This window comes from Thamnophis elegans, chromosome 4, assembly GCF_009769535.1.
Source record: "Thamnophis elegans isolate rThaEle1 chromosome 4, rThaEle1.pri, whole genome shotgun sequence".
In the NCBI taxonomy this organism is placed as follows: Eukaryota; Metazoa; Chordata; class Lepidosauria; order Squamata; family Colubridae; genus Thamnophis; species Thamnophis elegans.
In genome coordinates this window covers 741,673-766,196 of record NC_045544.1, presented here as the reverse complement: position 1 = coordinate 766,196, position 24,524 = coordinate 741,673, and the positions used below count along the sequence as shown (strand labels likewise).

At 41.2% G+C, this 24,524-nt stretch overlaps 1 protein-coding gene across 1 annotated transcript in view; it reads left to right on the top strand.

The window, feature by feature from the left end:
• Nucleotides 1–24,524, top strand: part of ERICH1 (glutamate rich 1) — a 77,340-nt gene that overhangs the window by 33,263 nt on the left and 19,553 nt on the right. The window contains exons 3-4 of the mRNA XM_032216385.1: nt 1,453–1,593; nt 24,092–24,454. Of these exons, the coding sequence (XP_032072276.1) occupies nt 1,453–1,593; nt 24,092–24,454 (504 nt within the window). The remainder of the gene's footprint in view (nt 1–1,452; nt 1,594–24,091; nt 24,455–24,524) is intronic.

Below are 24,524 nucleotides of genomic sequence, written 5' to 3'. Positions count from 1 at the left end.
TAGCCTTTAGGAGGCTTATAGAGTGGTCCTGGAGGTAGAGGGGGGCAAAATTGAGCAAAAAATGCCCCTTTTCGCTCATTTCTGCCCTCCCCAGCCCCCAGGAGCACTCTGAAAGCCTCCGCAAGGCTATGCACGGCCGTTTTGGTGAAGGGGCGGGGTTTTGGGAGACAAAAAAAATGCTGTATTCAGTGTATAAGACGCACCCGGATTTTCAGCCTCTTTTTTGAGGGGGAAAAGGTGCGTTTTATAATCCCAAAAATACTGTTATACTGTTATTGCATTGGCAAATGTAGTCAAGTCCTATTAAGGTTTTTCCAAAGGTTTTTCAGCAATATCATATAGTTGCTTATGAACAATATTTCTTCTGCTTCCTGTTGTACTCTGTGAGAATTATTCTGCTTTTTAATGAATTTATTGTACAGATCGTAGCAGGGTAGCAGTTTAAAATTTGACAGGGTGGAATTGAGTCATTCTTAAATCCTGACCGTCGCATGGACAACTCTTTATCCCTACAAAAACCATTTGCCATTGCCTAGGGCTAATAAAGAATTAATGGCTTAAGGTTGCCGAGAGGTCTTTTGTGGCTTAAGGCAGGACTACAATTCAGGCTTCCCTGCTCCTAAACTAGATCCTTAATCCCTGGAGCCTGGTGGCTTTCAGTGTAAACTCCGGCATTGTCAAATATCAGGAATATCATTAATCTAGTGCAAGTTGGCTGAAGATCGGGTAATGTAATGGATAAAAGTACATCTGATGGTCTGTGTGTGTGTGTGTGTGTGTGTGTGTACACACATGTATATATACACACACACACACACACTAAAACAACCATAATGACCATATTTCTAGGGCTGTGTCTACAGATCCATACAGATGTCTCCTAATGTTCAACAGTGCATGCAAAGTACTATTATTTGAAGCGTTTAAGCAGCCATATGTATTTCCAGGCTTGTGAAGCTGCTTCATAAGTCATCCACAGCTGTCGTGGGCATGCATCAGTGCTGGGTTGCAGGCATACCGGAGCCAGCCCAGAGCACCGGATACCGTTCCGGTACGTGCTCCGGAGGATCCACCCGCCTGCCCGAGCTCCTTACCTGTGTTTTAAAGCTTCTGCGCTGCCGCACACGAGCATGGCGGGTACAGTGCCTGCGCGATGCTCCGCGGAGCAGCTGGAGTGTTGTAGAAGCTGTAAGATGCATGCATGCACTGTGCGCATGTACGCGCACACTCCGTGCGTCCATGAGGACACCTCCGGTCCCGTCCCAACCGTACCAGAGAGTCTGTTTCCTGGCAGAGTAGGCTACTTACAAGGAGCAGACACGGAGGGCTCTTTAGCAAGTTGTTGAGTAACATAATAAGTGTGGCTACTTGCACTTTCTTAGAAGCACAGCCCTAGTAGAAGAAGCTCTGGCAAATCCTGTGTACCTCAGTTTCCTATTTATTCTTTTCTAGACAAGACAAATGTGATTCTACCTTCAAGAAAAACATACACGGTGACTCTGCCTCCTGAAGGCTTCGTACCAGTTGCTACCAATGAAAAGAGTAAAGGATCCTCTGGAAGTGGTGCTGAGGACAGTAATACTTGTGCTCCAGGTAAGAGAAAATGCTTCATCTTTTTCTAAAGCAGCCAGTGCCTAAACGTTTAAGCTGCAGATAAATGCAAAGTTGCATCAGTTTACGGGCATGTACAATCATGTATGAAGTATGTCTGCTAGGATATACAATTACTTAAAGAGAAAATCATCCTAAAATCAGTGCAAAATCCAGATTGAAATCCCTGAAAGATGCTCAGCTCTCTGAGTAATTGTTTCAAAGGTGGAATGCCTTTCATGTTATGTTAACTTTGTACAGGCGGGGATTTTGTTACAACGCTTTACAAGTAATCAGAATAGAGCTGGAACCAGCTCCAACCTTCTGCTCAAGAAGGAGACCCCCCCCCAATAGCATTTCAGACAAGTGGCTGTCCATTCTCTTCTCTAGAAAGTCCAGTGATGAAGCCCCTACAACTTCTGAAGGCAAGTTGTTCCACTGGTTAATTGTTCTCACTGAAGTTTCTCCTTAATTCCAGGTCGATTTTCTCCTTGATTAGTTTCCATCAATTGCCTTCTGGTGTTTTGGAAAATCAGTTGACGCCCCCCCCCCTTCTTTGGGCAGCCCCCCCTCCCCAAATACTGGAATACTGCTATCATGTCAACCCCTCGTCCTCCTTTTCTCTAGACTAGCCATCCCCAGTTCCTGCAACCATTCTTCACATGTTTTAGTCTCTAAACCAGTGTTTCTCAACCTTGGCAACTTGAAGATGTCTGGACTTCAACTCCCAGAATTCCCCAGCCAGCGAATGCTGGCTGGGGAATTCTGGGAGTTGAAGTCCGGACATCTTCAAGTTGCCAGCGTTGAGAAACACTGCTCTAAACCTTTAACTTTCCTACTTGCACATTTTTTCACATTCTTAACATTTTGTAATGTGACCAAACCTGGATGCAATATTCCAGGTGTGGTTTTACTAAGGTTTTATAAAGTGGTATTAATACTTCATATGATTTTGGTTCTATGCTTCTGTTTATACAGCCAAAGATTGTATTCGCTTTTTTGGCTGCCGCCGCGCACTGCTGACTCATATTTATTTCATATTTCCTATTTATTAGTGAGTCGGCAGACCACAGTACAAAATTAAGCAGTTCTGTTTGGGAGACTGCATTAGAAACCGCAATTGTACAAGTTTTGTGTGGTTCTTGAATTTCATTATTGTCAGGTATTTTGTATAGGCTGGGGTCATATTTCTGAATGTCCAAATGAATTTTATTTTTGCTACATAGTAAATTACTTTTTTCAGGGTTGGTCAGGACAGAATATATTTATAATGCTATTAATTTAAGTTTACTTTATTCTCAGCATTCTTTGGGTACTAGTATCAGCTTCATGAAGAATTTACTGGACTTACATTTAGTTGAATTTTGATTTGGCGTGGCCGGCAATTGAAGGCACTACTCATTTTGTTCTTTATGCTACCGTAAATGTTAACAAAGGATGAATCTACTTGCTGCAAGCATTTCAAATACATCAAGTGATATCCTTAACTAAAGAATTTTTCACATAAAAATGGAAAGAGTGGATTTTGGGGGAATCAGAACGTTAAATAATTTGGATTTGGTATGTAGCTTAATTCTCTACATAAAATTTCAAATAGATGTAACATTTGTTTACATTTCCTAACACAACTTAATGAGATATATTTCCTATTTATATTAAGAGGAAACAGATTAAACAGCAGAAACAATATTTATGTTTTTCCCATTCTTATCTGTGTAGAAAGATACGTATTAACCTTATCAAAAGGTCAAATATTCCTTTAAGAGCAGTTGCAGGTCAATTGACAGGTAAACTCTCACTTCTAATAGAAATTGAATAAACGTTAGGAATATATAGCAGTTATTGTTCCCCATTTCAGGACTGCTTCTGGGCAAATAAATCACTTTCCATAGATGTTTACGAAGGAAACAGTTTGTGGAAGAAGACGGCACTTTTGCATAATGACTACCTGGTGTTCAGTTCACCCATGGCCATTTGTGTACCATGTGACCCTGTAGGGGGAAGATTTCTTGTGTTAAGCAGACACCCATCACACTGTGACTGCCACTGAGTAGGTAATCGTACAGAAAACGCTAGATACTTAAGTAAATAGGGACCAGTGTCATGGCATGTAGGTAACAATATAACTCAGGGGTCAGCAACCTGTGGCTCTGGAGCTGCATGTGGCTCTTTCGTCCCTCTGCTGCAGCTCCCTCTTGCTCAAAATATGCGTCACAACCAGTAATGTGCAACACCCTCTGGCACACAATTTAATGGGCTTTTCAACCCAGGTAGGTCAACCATGGATAAATCAAGGAATCAAGAAAAGTTTTAGAAGAAAACAGAATGTTTAATTCAACTACATATACTAGTTTTGTGGCCGCTCAGGAAATAGTCGGGCCTGGGAAGGGTTTTGTGGCTCCTGGAGTTTTCTTTTCTATGGGAAACAGGTCTAAATGGCTCTTTGGGTATTTAAGAGTATTTAAGTATTTGCCGAGCCCTGAGCTTGGCTGTTTGCTTGCAGATGTTTGATTGCCCAACTAGGTAACATCATCAGTGCTAGAAGGAGGTGGGGTTTCTCTGCTTTTCTCTTGATAGTTATTTTATGAGGCTGAGAGACAAAAAATAGGCTGAGAGACAGGAAAATGTGGCAAATCTAGATGTCTCACATCTCTGCAGACATTTGGTTACCAGTTTAAATGGACAGGTTTTTATCGTTGGGACAAAATGAAAGGTTTGATGGATGACAGATTGCCTAAGTGGAAGCTAAGAAGGCAAGGAACATCAAGAGGAATTAATTTCAGTATAGATTATTATCTGGCTGCACACTTTCCTAGGATTTTCCCTCTCTCCGTCCTCCAGTTTTATTACAGTGTTAGTAGAGAAGATTGTAATTAACATAATTATGAGGAGAGGGTTTATTTCTTTAACTTTGGCATCAAGTCTTGTTTGGCTTGACATATAATTTGTATTTTATTGTTGTGTTGTTACAGTGCAGCAGATATGAAGGGCACCATGTTGCAAAGGCTGCTTTAAGAGATGTCCTAGATCAGGGGTCAGCAATCTTAAATGCTCAAAGAGCCACAAAGGTCCTAACCGGAAGCCCCCCGTTCAATTCTGGAGCCGACCAGAAGTCTGGTTTCCCCACCATAGAGTCTCCTCCTTGTGTGGCATCCCTTTTCCTCTACCTGTCCTAACTGAAAGCCCTGTGAATTGTGGAGCTGACCAGGACCAGAAAACCCGCCTCTTGCCATAGCGTCTCCTTTTGGCACACCCTGATTCCCCCTCCCCCAAACCAGAAGCTCCTCTCAAAATTGTGGTGCCGGTTGGTAACAGGGAGCCACAGCAGAGGGATGAAAGAGTCACATGCGGCTCCAGAGCCGCAGTTTGCTGACCCCTGTCCTAGATAGCAAAAGAAATAATACAAGGGTTGCATAAAACATTAGAATGACTTGCTTAATTTGACATTTTAGTGCATCCGCTAATGTTTTTTTCTCTGGGATTTAATGAATCAACCATCTAATGAATGTAGCTAAATCAATAACTTAATCACTTCAAGCTGTTTAATTCTGGACTCTGTTGTTCCAATATACTTTGGTTATCTGTTCATTTAAGCAGACTTAGGCAGAGGTATACTCTCTGGTTTATGAAATAAGTAAAAAAAATGACAAAGGGATTAGCATTAATCACGTTTGTGTGCCATACAATTACAATCAAAGGATTGCTTATTTTGTATCATGTGTTAGTCTACTAATCCAGGTGATTAATTATGATCAAAATAGTATTCCGTTTTTAAACTAATAATGCTGCGGTGTAAGCCAATAATAAAAGCTTCCTTGGTTTTTTAAAAAATCTTTTTCTCCCTGTATTGATTTTATGGTGTCCTATCCACTGCAGTTCATAACTTACCCATGGGATATAGTGCAAGGGTCCATAATGTAGCCATTTTAGACCCGAGTTAAGCAGATCTGGATTTGGAGACATAGCCTCTCAGAAGTCATTGCTTTGAGTTTCACAATGGAGGAAAGCTTTATGTCTACTCGGGAGTGGGCTGCTCTGGGTTCGCTCAGGTTCGGGAAAACCCGTAGCTAACGTTACAGCTAGTTCGTAGAACCTCCAAATCCCACCTCTGGCTGGCCACTCTCATCCCTCCCCTCCCAGGAGTTTCCACATGGTCCGTTTTGGATGTGAGGTCAGTTTAGGGCTGGCTCAGAGGCTCTGGGGGGGGGAATGGGGCTCCCGGAAGTTCCGAAGGGCCTCCAGAGCCTGGGGAGGGAAGTTTTCGCTCTCCCAGAGGCTCGAAGAAAACCTCCGGAGCCTGGGGAAGTTGAAAATGTTGTGTCCCCCCCCCGCCATGGTGCAGGAGGCCGACTAGGCCATACCCACCACCCAGCAACCGTTGCTGAAATTTTTGAAGCCCATCCCTCTGTGTACTGCTTAAAAACCAAAAAATACAATATCCTGAATGTTCTTTTTCATAACCAGATAGATTTTGAGAAGTTTTATTTTCCTCTTGATAAACAAGAGTTGCTTAATGGTGCATGGTGGGTGCCACTTAGAAACAAAAGTCTAACGATTTGACCGTAGGGAAAAAGAAATGTGTACCTGCGATTATATTCAGTAATGGCTTTGTTTTGGTTAGACCAGAAAACAGAATCCACAAGTTTGAGTAGAACTTTATTAATAATAATAAACTAATAATAGTTTAATCTGAGTATAACTACATATATCTGTATGTAATAGTCACTCCTCGTGCGATGACCGGCTATATGAATTTAATTAAATAAGTAAGTTTTCCTTTCCCTCTCTTTTGCTGAGGGTAGAGCCAGTTTTTCATTCTGTTTCCAGAGTTTAAAGCCTGCTTGTATTTATGCAACCGTTGTCTCTGCTTAAGTTTCTCCGCGTTCATGAGATCACTGCAAGAAAGGCGGTATGTGCAATGCTCCCTTCTTTCAATTCCTGCCTCATATATTTTTTCTCCTCCCTGCCCTTCTTCTCCAACTGTCTCCACCACCCTCTTCTTTTCTCTCTCCTATTCCTTTTCTCCCCTTCAGATAGGAATCTGCAAGCTTCCTGTTGTCGTAGCAACGCAACAGCAGACCTTTTGCAAAAAGGAGAAACGAGGAGAGGTTGCGGGCGCAATCTTGTTAGTTTTCCAAAGGACCCCCTAAAAGCCTGTGGAGATGCACCTGTCCTTTTGCTCACGCCGTGCCTTCTCCACAGCCTGGTCCCTCCTGTTAATTGGATGCTTTTTATATTGAACATTTTGACTCCCTCAGGTAGAACAATAGGGTTGGAAGGAAGACCGCGGAGGCCTTCTAGTCCAAGCCTAAGCAGGAGAGACCCTTCCAGACCAATGGCTGTGCATTGGGAAGCCTCCAGTAATGGAGCACCCACAACTTCTAGAGACAAGCTTATTTTTTTTGCTCACCATCAGGACCCGCCTCCTTTGGTTCTGAGTAAGATCTCTCTCTAAGGATTTTCCACCCATTGCTTTTTATATTTAGATAATAGCAGTAGCAATAGCAGTTAGACTTATATACCGCTTCACAGGGCTTTCAGCCCTCTCTAAGTGGTTTACAGACTCAGCATATTGCCCCCAACAACAATCCGGGTCCTCATTTTACCCACCGTGGAAGGCTGAGTCAACCTGGAGCCGGTGAGATTTGAACCGCCAAACTGCAGAACTGCAGTCAGCTGAAGTAGCCTGCAGTGCTGCATTTAACCACTGCGCCACCTCGGCTCATGTCAAGCATTGCTTTATACTTAAAGCAGGAATCTCCAACCTTTTTCAGGTTTTGCTTAAAATTATTCCTATCTCTATATGAAGTTTTTACAGCTCTATTTCTTTTTTCAAGCTCCTGATTGAACTTTTGTACTACTTTCAGCTGCCCTGTTCATAAATTCAACACTTGCATGCTTAACATAAATTTAGCACTTACAAGTTAGAAAACTCAAAAGGTCAGTTTATTTCAAGTAACACAATGACTGATGATACGAGAAACTTGACAGGAAAGCCACAAACCCATCAGGCTGCTAGAGATACTTGGCAAAACTATTGAGTACATGTTATACCTGTAAGTTCGTAACGTCTGCCTTATCGCATTTCAGAGGGGAAGGTTGTAAGCAAAATACCACTCAAATAGAAGATTGACTATTCCAATTTTGCAAGCATTTTGCATCTTAAATCACGATTGACTTGGATGACAGATTTCAGTTATGGATTTCAATCTGATACGGGAAGTCCTCAAGTTTTGACCATAATGGAGTCTGCCCATCATGGACATAACTCACAACTATCGGAAAACGGGTTGTTCATATGGCCAGCCTGACTTTGCAATCTTTTTGCAGCAGTTGTTCAGTGAATGCAGTGTCTGTTAAGTGCCTCCCTGGTTTGCTATAGGGGCAAATTTGCCAAAACCCAAAAATAAATGCCTTTTTTTTTCGTTTTTTTTAGTAATGTACATTTCATGTGTCATTTGAAATGATGCAATCCACTTTCCCTCACTTTTAAGTTACTCTACTGTACTGGTTATATTTAAAAATACAGTATTATTATGCTTTGATCTTTTCAACTGCTGTGTTTCAATTGTTTGTTCATGCAGCTGGGATTTGTACATGTGCTTTTGCAGTATCTTAATTTGGATACTACTAATTTGTATAAGGAACGCGGTGGCTCAGTGGCTAAGACACTGACCTTGTCAATCGGAAAAGTCAGCAGTTCGAATCCTTAGCGCCGCGTAACCGAATGAGCTCCCATTACTTGTCCCAGCTTCTGCTGACCTAGTTCAAAAGCATGTAAAAATGCAAGTAGAAAAAAATAGGAACCACCTTTGGTGGGAAGGTAAGAGCATTCTGTGCACCTTCAAGCATTTAGTCATGCCGGCCACATGACCACTGAGATGTCTTTGGACAGCTCTTCGGCTTTGAAACGGAGATGAGCACCGCCCCCTAGGGAAACCTTTATCTAATTTGTATAATGGTATATTTTTGCCCAAACAAACTTAATGACACTCTTTAAGGATCACCAAAGCATGATTACAAATAAAAATGAATATTTGTATCTTTTTTCCCTTCCATTTCTAGCTGGTAAACAATTTGATTAACTGTCCCATTACCCAGTGGACTGAACAAGATGACACTATTCATTTTTATCAAATGGGCCAAAGACAGCTGAAATTGCATACTGCTTAACAGTAATTTATTTGCTTCTATTTGCAGTGCATTGGTGTCAGAGGGATTCATTTGTATATGCTGTGAAAATGACGAGTGAAATGAGATCTTAAGAATCATTAGTATTGGGGTAGAAGAGCCACAAACCCTCCAAGAAATTGTTCACTTCAGAAATCAATATGGTCTGTTTTCAAGTACTGCATTATGATGATCACAGAATCCATAACATCAAAAGATTCAAGTGTTTTTCTCCCCATTGACAGATCTACAGATCTATTTGGGCAAAATCATGTATTTAAATCAAGATAGGTTGAGAATGCATTAATGTATTAATCTAACCGTTAGAGCACATTTAAAAGTGCATTGGGAACAGACAATCTGGTGTCTTCCTGGTGTGTTAGTCTTAGCTACCACTCTGGTGTCTGAACATTATGAGAATTTTAATCCAAAAAATAAATGAAACACAGCAACTTGCTTCCCCAAGGTTTTATGAAACAAGAGGTAACCACATTGTCGTATTAATTAAACTCACCAGGATGCGTTTAAAAAGTTGATTTGTTTTTTAGTACATTAAGCCTTTTTATATTTTGGCTATGTGTGTATGCTAAAAGTTCTAAAAATGCCCATTTAAGATATAATATATCTGTTAGCAATATTTTGTGCAACATTTATCAGCATTATTTAATTCTAAGACACTGTGGCAGTTCGAATCCCTTGCGCCGCACAACAGTGTGAGCTCCTGTTACTTGTCCCAGCTTCTGCCAACCAGTTTGAAAGCATGTAAAAATGCAAATGGAAAAACAGGGACCACCTTTGGTGGGAAGGGAACAGCGTTCCGTGCATCTTTGACGTTTAAGTCATACTGGCCGCATGACCATGGAGACAATTTCGGACGGCGCTGGCTTTTTGGTTTTGAAATGGAGATGAGCTCCACCCCATAGAGTCGGGAAGGACTAGCACACATGTGCCAGGGGAACCTTTACCTTTAGTGAAGCTTAGGCTGTTTGTGGTTCTGGAGCATATGTATTAACCTCATCTGACATTTATTCTTCAGTGAGTAGAGCCCAGCTCTTTATCCTGAGCTGTAAATTGGGTTGCTTTGCTTGTTAGCTTTTGCATGCTGTTTTTCCCCCTGAAGTTCAAGGCAGCTTCCTTTGTGAATCTTCCATTTATCTCCACAACAACAATAATTCTGTGAAGTGGTTTCATCTGAAAGAGGGGGACCAGCCCTAAGTCTCCCGAGAAGCTTCCGGAGCTCAGCGGGAACTTGGATCTTGGTCTCCCCAGACTCTGCATTTTAACCGCTACACCACGCAGATTTTCATTTATCCATTTGAAATCTTTGTATCTCACTGCCCTTGTGTTTCACACATTATGTTCTGCTTGTGTGCTTGTGTTTTGAAAATAATCTTTACAAAAATGAGCAACTCGTTTTAAAACATAATGGATGAAGAAGCATTTTAAGTTGCTAAGCAAATTAGCAAGGGGGGGGGGGAATCCTTGGTCTTGGTGATGTGTAGTTTCTGCTTAATAGCCAAAGAAAGAAAAGGCCACCAAGCCCCCTGCTCATTCTCCACTCGGCATTTTCAGATCATCACGTGAAAATTTAGGGAGAAAATGGATGGTGTTCCAGGTAAAATAGACTGGGCTTAATCAATAGCAGTAGCAGTTAGACTTATATACCGCTTCATAGGGCTTTCAGCCCTCTCTAAGCGGTTTACAGAGTCAGCATATCGCCCCCAACAACAATCCGGGTCCTCATTTCACCCACCTCGGAAGGATGGAAGGCTGAGTCAACCTTGAGCCGGTGAGATTGAGCCAGCTTCTGCCAACCTATCAGTTTGAAAGCATGTAAAAATGCAAGTAGAAAAATAGGGACCACCTTTGGGGGGAAGGTAACAGCGTTCCATGCACCTTCGGCATTTAGTCATGCCAGCCACATGACCACAGAGATGTCTTTGGACAGCGCTGGCTCTTCGGCTTTGAAACGGAGATGCGCACCACCCCCTAGAGTCGGGAAGGACTAACACACATGTGCAAGGGGAAACTTTACCTTTAATTCTCATTGAACACTCTTACTTTGATTTTGTTTTCTGCCAAGACAAAAATTCATATTTCTTTCTATTTCTTTCTGAGCACATAAGCGAAAGAGAATGCAAGTCATCTATTCTACACAATGACGCAAATGGCCCCTTTTGCAGCAAGCGTGGAATATGAATAACTCCCCTTTTTCCTAATGTATTAAAAAAAAAAGGGAGGGATTTTAAGTGTATCTCTTTTCCACAGCCGCCAGGTGGCGCACATCCTCAGTGTTCTTCCTGCAGAGGGCAGGTTGAAGCAAGGGCCATCTCCGACTGCCCTGCGGATTCCTTGTAACGGTCACATACTTAACTCTGATATTGACCTGCCTTGTGTTATGAATGGATTATTTTCTCAAGGGTGACATGGATCAGATTGGCGGTCAACGGGATGCCCTGATTTAGGCTGACAGCTTTGCACAAGCCAATTGTCTGTGTGACCCAGTAATACAGAATCCTTTGAAGCCAGCAGGGAAGTTTCTTCCAATTGTAGATGGCGATGCTGGCTAATGCAGAAATGCAATATGGGGCGATTTTCAGGAATTTTTAAGGAAAAACATTAGCAATTCTGAAAATTTGATTTTTTTTAAAGGATACATTTGATTCAACTGTAAAAGTAGTATCTGTGTCTGTATGATCTATAATATTTTGATGATCAGAAAATATTGAAAAATATGATAGCAGTTGACATTTACGTATTAGTCCATATCGTACCTGGGTTATCTTATGCAACTGCTTTTTCTCTCAAACTGTTTTTATATATATGTTGTACCGCCATGAAAATGTTTCTATCCCAATTGAAACAAATGTCTGATAGAAACTAAGGAATATTGTACAGTTTCAGCCAATTTTAGGTCTTGCATTAAACTCCTGCTCCTTCCTTAATACGTATAAAGTAAAACTCTAATTCTAAACACTGTTCTTCTAAACAATCTCATCTGAATTCATCAGGTATTCTTTAGTTAAACTCAAAACATAATCACTCAAATCTGTTATCCTTCTTTGTTCAGATTCCTCATTTCTGTGCATCTGAATAAATGAAATGTGTTAAAGTTTCCCCCCTAATTTTGCCTACCCAGATCCAAATTGAATTGATAACACTGGATACCACGCCGGTCTAATATTGGTTATTTTGTTTTGAAAACAAGTGAATCACATTACGGTTCCTCCACCAAGGAGACCATAAATCCAAGGGCTGACATCCAAGGGTCATTCTGATACAGCACAAAATATTGCCGGAGCTGCTGTTTCTGGGGCCATGAAGCGAGTCGGGTTAGAATGACAAAAGGCCGAACCCATCCAATGCAGATGCTTACTGGATTCAAAACAAGAAGGAGAACTTTAGGCAGGTTTCACTGCTTGCTAACTTTTATTCCGTATCATGCTGTCCCAGTTACTGAAGGCTTTATCACCTGGCCCACGAGCATTCCAATGTCGTCACTGGTTCCTGGGGATCATTTCGAATTTGCTTTGAACTTTGATACCAACAAAGCCAATTTGGCCTTTTAGTGCTGTTGAACATGTGAAACTAGGCTTGTGCACACTTTTTGGGAAGGTCCTATCTGAACTCAGTACTCATTTACCTTTCCACCAAAGAATCAATGATCAAAATGCTGTTTGGATGTTTTTGAGTCTATTGCAGTCTGTCATGTTTGCAAATGAATATTTTATTTTATTTTATTTGTCAACAAATACAAGGAAACGAGTATGAAAACACATGAAAAAATGGCACAAATAAATGGATATAAATAAGCAAAAACATAGCCATGCACACGTAAAAAGAGTACATATAAATGGGACAGTAGGACAGGGAGGCACACTGGTGCGCTTATGCACGCCCCCTTAGGGAGCTCTTAAGAAATGTGTAAGGTCCACAGTAGACAGCTTAAGGGGGTTGGAGGAACTAACAACAGGATCAGGTAGGGCATCCCACACACTTGCTACTCTATTGCTGAAATCGTTTTTCCTGCAATCAAGATCAGAACGGATCACATTTAGTCTGTATCTATTGATAAGCCCTTCTGTTATTGCAGTTGAAGTGAAATTAGCCATTAACAGGTAGGACATTATGGCAGATGATCTTGTGCACTGAGCTCAGGTTGGAATGTAGACCGCCTCGTTCAAGGTGATCCAGGCCTAAAATTTCAAGCCTGGAGGCAGATGGAATTTCCTTACGAGCAGAGGAGTTGGGTACTCTTCTTGTAAAAAAAAACCTCTGGGCCTTCTCTAATGTTTTAACGTCCGAAATGCAGTGTGGGTTCCAGGCAGGTGAATATGTGTCCCAGGATAATGTTGCAATCTGGTTGGTTACTGGGACCAGAGGTTTTGCCTTCCGAGCTTTCGGACTGGTGCTGGAACCCTTTCAAGTTCCTGAAGAGAGGTTCCAGCATAAATCCGAAAGCTTGGAAGGCAAAAACTCTGGTCCTGGTGATTGACCCAGATTAGATAATGTAATGTTTGCACTGGGGTCCTTTTATGAAATGAACATTATCCTAAAATCTTGGTGATAGTTCTGGTTGGTGATATTTATAATGCCTCCTTATTGAAGCACGAGCAGGCTACACAAATAATTTTCTTTTACGCACAAGAACTCATGAATTTCAAGTTCCCTGAATGCTCCAGAAAGGTATTTTCCATGGACATTTCTTTGGACTGCCAAAGTGGTCCCTGCCACTTAAAATTAATGTGAAACCAACTGATGTGGCCCCTCTACATAATTCTCGAAGCTGGCTTTGATGCAATATTGACAAATATGGGCAATCAATATAAACAGGCAAGTTATCATTAGGTGATGTGTTGAGTTACAATTAAACAAGCGAAGGAAGAGTTTTAGAATATCATTCTCCAGGTCAAATCTTCGTATGAATATTTTGATTACTTATCGGCTGGTTGTTTAAAGTTCTCAGTGTAAAATTTAAACCTCTGTTGATCAAGGCTTCTCTGAAACGCCTAAGGGCCATTTGAAGGAACGTGCCCCCCAAAACCTCCACTTCCATGGGACCTGTTACAAGGGGGAGGCCGAGACTCAAGAGAATGAAGTGACCTTGCATATCTCTGAAGGCTTTCGGATTAATAGCGCGGCAGTCATCCACAATAGTATAATACATCCGTTAATGCAATTTATAAACTTACCCCCATTCAGAGCATGGACAGCTTCACTGAAAATTAGGTTAGAGGGATGCTTTGCACAAAACGTAATGAAACCTTGACATTTCTTCCCAGTGACACAATTTCCCTGGAGGGTAGAGATGCTGTTGTAAAGACATGAAAAGAAAAGCTCATTTTCTCCTCCTTTCTTCTTCTTCTCCATTGCTGAAGCGGCAGTCTTGTACTTTAAAAGAAGTGCAAAAAGGATGAAAATGTAAATACAATTTAGACATTAAATGTCAGGGACTTTCTATCAAAGAAGGGACCTAGAATTTTGAACTTCCTGTGTTTAGAGTTTGCAGAAGGACAGCATCCCAATAATCAACATGTTTGATTGCTTATAGCCGCCCTAACTGAGTTATCACAAAATACTAAGCCAAATGTCAGATTTATAGAATTTTATAGAACACCTGGGAAAAAAGGGACAGGGAGAATTTCTCCCTCTTTGATTTTGCTTTTTCGTTGTTTTCACTACAAAATCATATATTTTTTCCAATTTGAAAAGTTTCTGATAGACCAGGAGAGTTTACCCTGGTTTTTGTATTAATAGTGTTGGATAGCTGGGAAGAAATCAGTCTTGCTACCATTATCAAAGTAATTAAACTCTGAATAACAGTAAAACGCTAAAGAACGGTACAGCCTTATAGGATGTTAAGGATTTTAGATTCATTGGGCAAAATGGAAATGTCTTTGGTTTCCTAAAGCATAGATTGGTTTCCATAGTGTCACTAACATTCAGGTGTTTGATTATATTTTAATGGATGTGAAATGGCTGTAACCAAATAAACAAATTTAAATCTGGTTTGTAATTAAAGGAAGAAGAGAAAAAAATGCTGTCTCTGTATGTTTGCATGTGAAATAGAAAATTGGGGCAATTAGATATCAGCATTTGGGGAGAATTAAATTAATGAGGTCTTTAAGATTAAATAAATGCTGTCACTATTTACGATAATTTTTAATTATTAGATCAATTGCCAGAGAAATTGCGATAAGGACTCTGTAATGAGGTGCAAGGTTTATTAATAAGGTGAAATCAGAATGCTTATGTTACTACCTGACTGATATGAAACGTCTCTCCCAAAAGCTGCAACCCAAACACTGAATTGTGTTAACAAAATAAATTAATGGATGTCAAATTAAGGTGATTTCACAAGGCTTTTAGCCCCAGTAAGATTGTTGAAAATAATTTTTTTTTTAAAAAAACACCACTATTCTGTTATAAGACAGTGATAAAATACTTGTTCGCTGGTATTAGTCTTCTTTAAATGAATATATGGAGAAGGGATAATGCAGACTTAAATTAGTGAATATTTCTGAAAACGCTGTGACTTTGCTTTCTGTCTTCCTTTGTATTGAAAATACCCTTGGTGCCCCCATTACATACCGAAAGCAAAAGCTTTATTTCTTCAAAATAATGGACTTTGGCAATCATGTAGCTGGCCAGTGACTTTCCAATCCACCACTGTAATCTGAAAGGACTGATGGATATAATTGCTTGAAAAAACACTCTACCCTGCTGTCTTAATGCATCAAGATAGTCATCATTCAATTACACATATTCAAAGCTGTCCCTTCTTCCATTTTCTCCTTTTAAGCCCTCTCCTGAAGTAAAGTAAAGACAAATCAGAAATGTGGTACTCTTTTCTTCCTTTCCTCCTTTCGCACAAACTCTTTTATTTATTCTTCAACCAATGTTAAGTTTTCACAAAGCCCGCATTGAATAGCCCAGGGCAGCAAGATCCAATTTGACCCAAGGTGCTCTTTGCCCAGGTGCATCTCCGGTTCCAGAGCACTCCCATCCGCAGACTCTCCGCGTGTGAAATGATGCATTCAAGGAAACATTCTGCTACAAGGGGTGGGGAAAAATTCTGGCATTGCAGTTTTTCTTCTGCCTTTGCAAAAGGTCAGCTGTGATTGGAGCCAGGTTCACAGCAGGGAAAGCCAAGATAGTAGTAGCTTCTTCCCATTAGAGAATAATAAAGGAGGGAGCACGGTGTCCATTTTCCTAAGATCATGGGTGAACGGTGGGAGACAAATCTAATAAATTGTTTTAATAATAGATATCGGTATTATAACTTTAAGAGACAAGTCACTAAGTTTATGAATACACAGCGGAATGGCTTATACCTCTAAAAACAGCTCCTGGAGTCTATTGGGTAAAGTCCATTGGATAAAATAACAGAATGGTTAAATTTATAGAGAAACCACCACCACCACCACCACTTTTAACAACGCAATTAAAGAGGTAGAAGATCCAGTTACGTTCACGTAGCAATAGCACCTAGACTTACATACCATTTTACAGACCTCTCTAAGTGGTTTAGAGTCAGCATATTTCCCCCAACTATCTGGCTCCTCATTTTACTGACCTCGGAAGGATGGAAGGCTGAGTCAACCAACCTTGAGCCAGTTGGGATCGAACTGCTGGCAGTGAGGGGTGAGTTAGCCTGCTAAACTGCACTCATAATTACTTCATCAAGCAGAATGTACTGTATTTAAAAAAAATAGGGAAAAGAATGTTTGAGCCGAGGTGGCGCAGTGGTTAAATGCAGCACTGCAGGCTACTGCTAGATCAGCAGTTCAGCGGTTCAAATCTCACCGGCTCAGGGTTGACTCAGCCTTCCATCCTTCCGAGGTGGGTGAAATGAGGACCCAGATTGTTGGGGGCGATATGCTGACTCTCTGTAAACCGCTTAGAGAGGCCTGAAAGGCCTATGAAGCGGTATATAAGTCTAACTGCTATTGAATGTCTCATTCATTAAACCAAATTCTGGCATGCTGGATGAAGAAAAACAAAATTGCAAAAATAAACAAACAAACAAATAAATAAATAAAGGGGGAGATAAATTAATAAGGACTTGGGGTTTTCTGACATGGTCCCATACTTCCCAGAATCAATATCACATCTCAGACCAGTTCTTTTAAGTGTCACAAATTACGTAGCTCCTGAAATGCTCTCTTCTCAATAACTGAAAATAAGGTCTCTGATAATCTTACAATCCTAGTTCTGCTGGAGAACATCCAGGGAAATGCTTTGTACATTTCATCAAGCTTGATTAGCAACAATCTGCAGGCTATTATCTGAACTAGAAATGATGAGGGAGCAAACTGGAGATAGTTAAACTTGGGATTTACTATCATCAAATGAAATGATGGACACTAATTGACAATGTTGAAAAGGGCCAAGACAGCATCATGGGGAATTGAGCTATAAATGACTACCTTAATTAGCCGCTGTAGGGGGCAACAATGGAAGATGGTTTATTTCCATGCTTGTGAGCCCCTTGAATTCATCGTGTTCCTTGCTAAGTGAGACACAGTGCTGGTTCCTTCCAAGATTCTGAAATGAAAAAGGGTGCCAAGATTATGAGCAGGTATACAGTGTGTGGTACAAGCTACCTTCAGCGTTTTGTCATTAACAGGATTCTTGCTTGTTATATTGTGGGGGGGGGGATCTCAGTTGTGCAGAGATCTGGATTCATATCTGTGAAAGGCTGAATTGTTGGGCATGTTCAGAAAAGATGTAAAATGCATTCCAATGTGATCTTTGAAACAAGACATCTTGAACATTGTGTTTTAGTTCTGCAGAATGAAAATAGAAGTTAAGATGGGTGGCTGCCAAAATATGCCTCCCGGCTGTGTGCTCTGGCAGCAACCACTCCTGCCAGGGGTAAGGAAAGGTAATGGGAACCTCAGTACGATGGTCCTTTGCCACCCGGCGTATTTCACAACGTATTTTTAGGCAGAGGGCTGTGGCATTGAAATTGCCTTAGAGGGCTTGGTGAATCTTTGTCACCCAGAGGGAGCGTGACGATTGTTTTTATCTACCATATTATTCTGTATCGTCTCGGTGGGAGGGAAAGGAATGGATCTGCATTTGCTTTGTAGCTCTTCCATTCTGATCTCTTAGACTGATTTTCTACACAATTATTTCGGATAATTTATATAGAGATCCGGTGCCTCCCTTCTAGCAATAGCACTTACATATGTTCCTAGTGCTTTACATCACTCACTGGGTGGTTTAAAATGTCAGCAATTTGCCTCCCAAAATCTGGGTCCTCGTGCTACCAACCTCAGAAGGATGTATCAACCTTGAGCCTGTCAGGATCGAACTCCAGGCTCTGGGTAGAGTTTGCTTTCAATACTTCATTCTAACCACTGTGTCACTAGGGCTCTTCTGCCTTCATCACTTTTTACATCTGCATGAAATTGTTGATGGAGTCTGTCAGGACTTTTCATCTGGTGAGATACAATGTGCCACAATGGCTTTTTCGAAGAGTTTTCTGAGAGGACCAACATCTGGCCATGGACTGGCTTAAAGAAGGAAAAAAAGGAAGCTGGCTCCAAGGAAGATTGGAGCACCATGACAGCACTTACAGTTGATGGGGTAATATACATCTTCAGAAAGACGCCTAGCCTCCTGATACGCATTCCGGATCCGGCTCTTCCCCTGACACCTCAAACTGTGGCAACACCAGGAACATTTATTTTAAAACAAGCTTAGCCTTAACCACCTTTGTCCATTTTAAAATTATTTTAGAACACCGGTACATCTGCCAGTAAGGGCAGTAAGGTGGCTCAGTGGCTAAGACACTGAGCTTGTCGATGAGAAAGGTCAGCAGTTCGGCGGTTCAAATCCCTAGTGCCGCGTAACGGAGTGAGCTCCCGTTACTTGTCCCAGCTTCTGCCAACCTAGCCATTTGAAAGCATGTAAAAGTGCAAGTAGAAAAAATAGGAACCACCTTTGGTGGCAAGGTAACAGCGTTCCACGTGCCTTCGGCATTTAGTCATACCGGCCACATGACCACGGAGACATCTTCGGACAGCACTGGCTCTTCGGCTTTGAAATGGAGATGAGCACTGCCGCCTAGAGTCGGGAACAATTAGCACATATGTGCGAGGGGAACCTTTACCTTTCCTTACATCTGCCAATAACTTGAAGGTTGGAGCCATGGTGGCGCAGTGGTTAGAATGCAGTATTGCAGGCTAATTCTGCAACTGCCAGCAGTTCAATCCTAACCAACTCATGGTTGACTCAGCTTACCATCCTTCCAAACTTGGCAAAATGAGAACCTAGATTGCTGGGGAAGTATGCTAACACTGTAAATTGCTTAGAGAGGACTGTAAAGCACCACGAAGTGATATATAAATCTTAAGTTCTATTACTATTTCTACTGGCAGACTCAACCTGCTGTGCTTTAATTTGACTGGAGAGGTTATAGGGAAAAAAATCTGTGGGCTCAAAATTTGGCAGCCTGGTTGATTCAAAAGCTGCCAGTTGGTTTCCTGGCAAAATGCAGGAAATGAGCACTTACAGAATAATTGTGGATGGTTATTTAAAGCCCTGGACCCTTCAGGCCTAGTCTAAGAAATATTGGAACAGCTGCTGATTCTCCTAGCAGAAATTCAAGGTTAGCCCTTCTCTGTAATGACCCCGTATATTTGGAATAATGGTTGGATCTTTGGATTGCTTGGGGGGAAGCTTTGAAAGTAGATGTCAGTAGTAAGGCCTTAGTTAATATTGGTTTTGGTGGATTCGTATAATTATTTAACTTATTGAAAGGTTTTTTTTTCTTATTTTAAGTTGTTTTATTTGTTGGGGAATCATTCGTTGCTAATGGTATATTTAAGTAACAGGTGATTCAGAAATGTAGTGCTAATAACAGGTATGCATATGAATATTGTTTCCAGCTTCCCTAATATTATATTACAGCTGAAATTAGGTCACAGCTGAAATTCCTCCATCTTGGTGTTACAGCTGACCTATCAATAGCTTCCTGAAAATCAGTTGCGATGCTAATGATCCCAGGGAAAGAATTACCATTATTGCTGTATTTCAACACAACTTCCACCTTCCTCCGTCCCTCCAAAATCTGCAAAGCGACATATAGTCAGCCGTTCTTGTCCCAGGATGGCGGCTGGGTGAGAAGAATTGCAGCTAATGGTCTTTATAGGCAGCCACCTCCTGTGTTCATGGTTCCTTGGAGATAATTGTCTCATTGCTGTAAGTTTTCCATCACACAGATATGAACACTGGGTTAATTATTTTTAGTAGCTGAAGACCTATGAGCAAGCCTAACTGCATAGTGATAATTCAGAACACCACAGTTGTTCCCAAAGAACTCTTGTTTAGTGTAAGAACTGTCTTATTTTTTTTAGCAATCCACTCCTTTGCAACCATATATTAAAGATACTGAATATCTAATGTTGGTACAGCTCTGGTGTACTCCTTCCTTCAAGATTAAAATTCTGCTCTGGGGTCTTGCAACCCACGAAGAAGGAAAACCCAGAGAATAGAATAGCTGCTACCTTAGTCCTGTGCAGGACACGGCCAGAGAACACGTGGCTAAAATGAATGCCTATTTTGAGCCCCTAAATTGGATGAGAAAATACTGGAGAATTCTTCTTACAGTCCATTACTAAAAATTATATAATAGAAAGAGCTATAAATAAATAAGCTGAATATGTTTCCTACATAAACCCTTCATCTCTTTATAAAATATGTCTATTGTTGCCCTTGAGATTGCTACACTCCTAGGAAAGAGAACTTCCAAGAGGAGCTTTACACAACCCGTCCAAAAGGATTCACATATTCTTCATGGCCACGCACAAATGTTGTTTTTGGTTTTTGAACAAAGGCTGCAATGTTTCTTTAACTAATTGATGAGTGGACTTCCCCCCAGAGAACTGTGCGTAGGATAAATGTTTTCTCTCCGCATAGGAAAAAACGCATCGCCCCTCTTCGCTCAGCCCTCACATCGATTTACGCTTCTTTTTCCCTTTAAAAGGGGAGCTTAAGCAATGATACCTTAACATCTGTACCATTTCATACAGAGCTGGAATGAATTTGTCACTGGTTCTTCCTCTCATCTGTCTGTATTCTCCCGGGAGATGTTTGTTTCAATTGTCATACAGGTAACACGCTGTTCAGTGTAGGTTTGTGGTGCAAATTATTTAAAGTCTCTTTAATGCTGCAGCGTTGAATTGCAAATGGGTTTTTATTCCTCCTCCTTTGAAGGGATCAGAACTGCTCTGCAGTGAGTTACTCATCTGTCAGTTAAAGAACTTGCGACTCTGGAGCTGATATTATGAAAAGAGAGAGGAAGCGTTTCAGAGATAACAAAGCCTGAAAATGGAGAGGTTACAAGAATGAAATTGCAGTTCTCATCTTTAGAGCAAATTTATTAGTGGAAAGGCTGGGCATGAATTATAGCTGAGGCACCAGATGAATATTGGGTGCCAGAAGCCAAACTAACAAAAATAAAGCATTTAGGAACCAAAAACATAGATTTTTCTCATTTTTTTTCATCACTGGCTTCTCAGGTGTATGTTCATATTAATTCTGCTTGTAGAGATCTCAGTGAAGGGCATCTTCTGAGCGCTGCAGAGGTGAATTAAAATGTGAAACATGGTACACTAGCAAAGATAATATATAATAAAGTTGAGAGAAAGCCAGTGCCAGCTGATAAAAACAATACAATATTAATAATCAACTCAGCAGTAGAATTAGATGAGTATTTTAAATAGTATTGTCATTCTTGTTGGCATTAGCTGAAAACAGAGTCTTATCTGCAGAGATATGGGCGGGTCAGAGAACATGGGATATAAGTATAATTCCTTACATATTTTTATTTGACAAAACAGCTAGCCACCTTATAAACAATCATCTGAGGGAAGGGTCTCCCATGTTACACACTATTTAATTGGAAATTATTTAAGATGACCTTGAAGCTTCTTGCATATATTCTTCTAAGCTGTAATTTGCTTAATTGAGGGGAGCATAAATAAAATTGGTGTTACTGCAATCGTTCCTTCCAATTTCGTAAAGTTGTGTCTTCCTATGAGGTTTGCCTGTAGAAGACACTCTGTGTAGAGAGTACGTGGGGAGAAGGATAATCCATCTCACACATGCTACAATGTCCTTCAACAAGAGGAAAAACTGTCATCGTGGCCCAGTCATGAGTGAATGTCATTTAGTTTTAATTCTAATAATTTAATAGGATTAAAACTAAATGACGCTTAGTTTTAAATATTTATTATTAAGTGTTAAATATTTACGTATTTTTACATGTGCTAAATTTCTATGACCTATTTTATGTCTGTTTTATTCACTCAGTGAATGTTATATGTATATAAGAGGCCTTCATTCTTATCCAAACCAAATAGGAAATTCCTGTTGTGACCGAGGCTTCCCAGCAGCACGAAGCCGAGTCCTCGTCCTGCTAAACCCCTTTTATTTAATTTACAGTGAATTCCTCTCCAGCAAATTACCGACCTTTATCAGGCTTGGAGAGTGGCCAGGCCGATATCTTTCTGACGCAGCAATACTTGGCAAGAATGCAGGAATGAACTAAGTGTCTCCTGCAAACTCCACTCCCCTTTCTCTCCTCTTTTATTCCCTATGGGCGGGGCCATTCACCGTCCACCTGTGGCCTTACTGCCAAATCGACCCTTGTCCCTTCATCTGGCAACTCTAGCTGTTCCTCTGCCCCACTGATGAATGACTCTGAAGGCAGCTGATAACTGTCAGACGACTCTGCCCCCCCCCTCTGCCTCCAACGCAGAGCCCTCGTCAGAGCCTTCCCCGGACTCCAGGACTGGCCCCTGTTCCTCCCCAACTATCCTGGCCGCTGGTGGGCCACAACAACACCCGGCATTTGTGCTCATCTCACTTCATTCTCTCCTTTGTGTTGACCAGCCCCCGCTCCTCAAAACTGAAGACTCCTTATACTGCAATACCAATTTTGTCTTTGTGTGTGTGTGTGAGAGAGAGAGAATTCATGCTCTTCATTCATGAGGAATATATTATGGTAAATTATATATTGAGCCCCAAATTTCTGTTGCTAAGTGAAACTTTTGGTTAGGTGAATTTTGCCCTATTGTATGACCTTTCTTGCCACTGTTGTTAAGTGAATCTGGCCTCTCCGTTGACTTTGCCTGTCAGAAGGTCACAAAAGGTAATCCCATAATCCCAGGAGACAGCAACCGTCATAAATATGAGTCGGTTACCAAGCGTGTGAAATTTTTATCATGTCACAGCGGGAATGCTGCAACAGTCCTGAGTGTGAAAAACAACCATAACTCACTTTTTTCCAGTGCCGTTGTAACTTTGAACAGTCACTAAATGAACCTTTGTAAATTGAGGACTACCCGTAATCAAATTTTGTAATCAAAATGAACTTTCTCTCCCCCCCCCCTCCCATCTGAGATTATGAAGCATCGCCATCTTAGAGAAAAGGGATGTTTTTATCCAGATAGTCAAATTGCTTCCTACCATCTATTGCAGTGTTTCTCAACCTTGGCAACTTGAAGATGTTCGCTGGCTGGGGAATTCTGGGAGTTGAAGTCCGGCGTGACCTGTCAAAACCGCGGTCGAATAAAGCGCACCTGACGAAAGCGCGTACGTGACGTCATCAGCAGCGCGACAAAAAAAATTAAAAATAAATTAAATTAAAATTAAAATAAAATTAAAGCAAGCCGATTCACATAAAGGTAAGGGTTAGGGTTAGGTTAAGGGTTAGGTTTAGGGTTACGTTAAGCGTTAGGGTTAGGGTTAGGGTTAGGTTCAGGGTTAGCGTTAGGTTTAGCGTTAGGTTTAGGGTTAGGTTTAGGGTTAGGTTTAGGGTTAGGTTTGGGGGGGTTAGGGTAAGGTTTTCGCTTTAATTTTAAATTTACCGCTCACAGCGCGATGTTTTCGTCGCGCTGTGATGACGTCACGTACGCGCTTTCGTCGAGCGTGCTTTATTCCACCACGGTTTTGTGGTGGAACCGAAGTCCGGACATCTTCAAGTTGCCACGGTTGAGAAACATTGGTCTAGAGGGATGAATAACCCTTAGCGGAGGTGCTACAGCTTTAGATCTTCTTCATGGGGACACTTGCTTAGTGCCTATTTTGTTGTGTGCTGCCAGAGAAAGTTCTCCATAACTTGTCCTGTGTTTTAGTGCAAATTTAGATCTGGTGGATTTAAGCTACAGTGCAGAAGATATTAATGGATAATTGGCTTCTATTATTCACTGGCTGGGGAATTCTGGGAGTTGAAGTCCGGACATCTTCAAGTTGCCAAGGTTGAGAAACACTGCTGTATTGTATTTACAGTCCATTTTCTTTTTCTTTCAATGCACAGAGGAGAATGATGAAGAACAACTTCCGAGAAAGCGGCGGAGGAAAAAACGGAAGGACGTTTGTCAAACTCCTGCTGGTGGACATGGACATCCAGCAAAACGTGGAGGGCGTGAAAACTCAATGGGAGACAACTTGCAGCCGCAACAGAGGGACAGTCCCAACTTGACTCAAAACCAAAAGAGGAAAATGAAAAAGAAGCGGCGGAAAGACAAAATGAGAGCCGCTGGCTTGCTCGGAAAACCCGTTGCCACCGATTTCACGTATATGCCCGAAGAAAAGGGAGGAGGAGAGTCTGAAGTTGCAGATAAAGGAGATGACATACTGGATTTTTTGCAAGCCACGCAGGAAATCTATTTTTCTGACAGTAGGTATATTTCATCGCGCATGACAGTGACTTGAAGGAGGGGAAACAAATTATTTTTCCACTGTCAGAT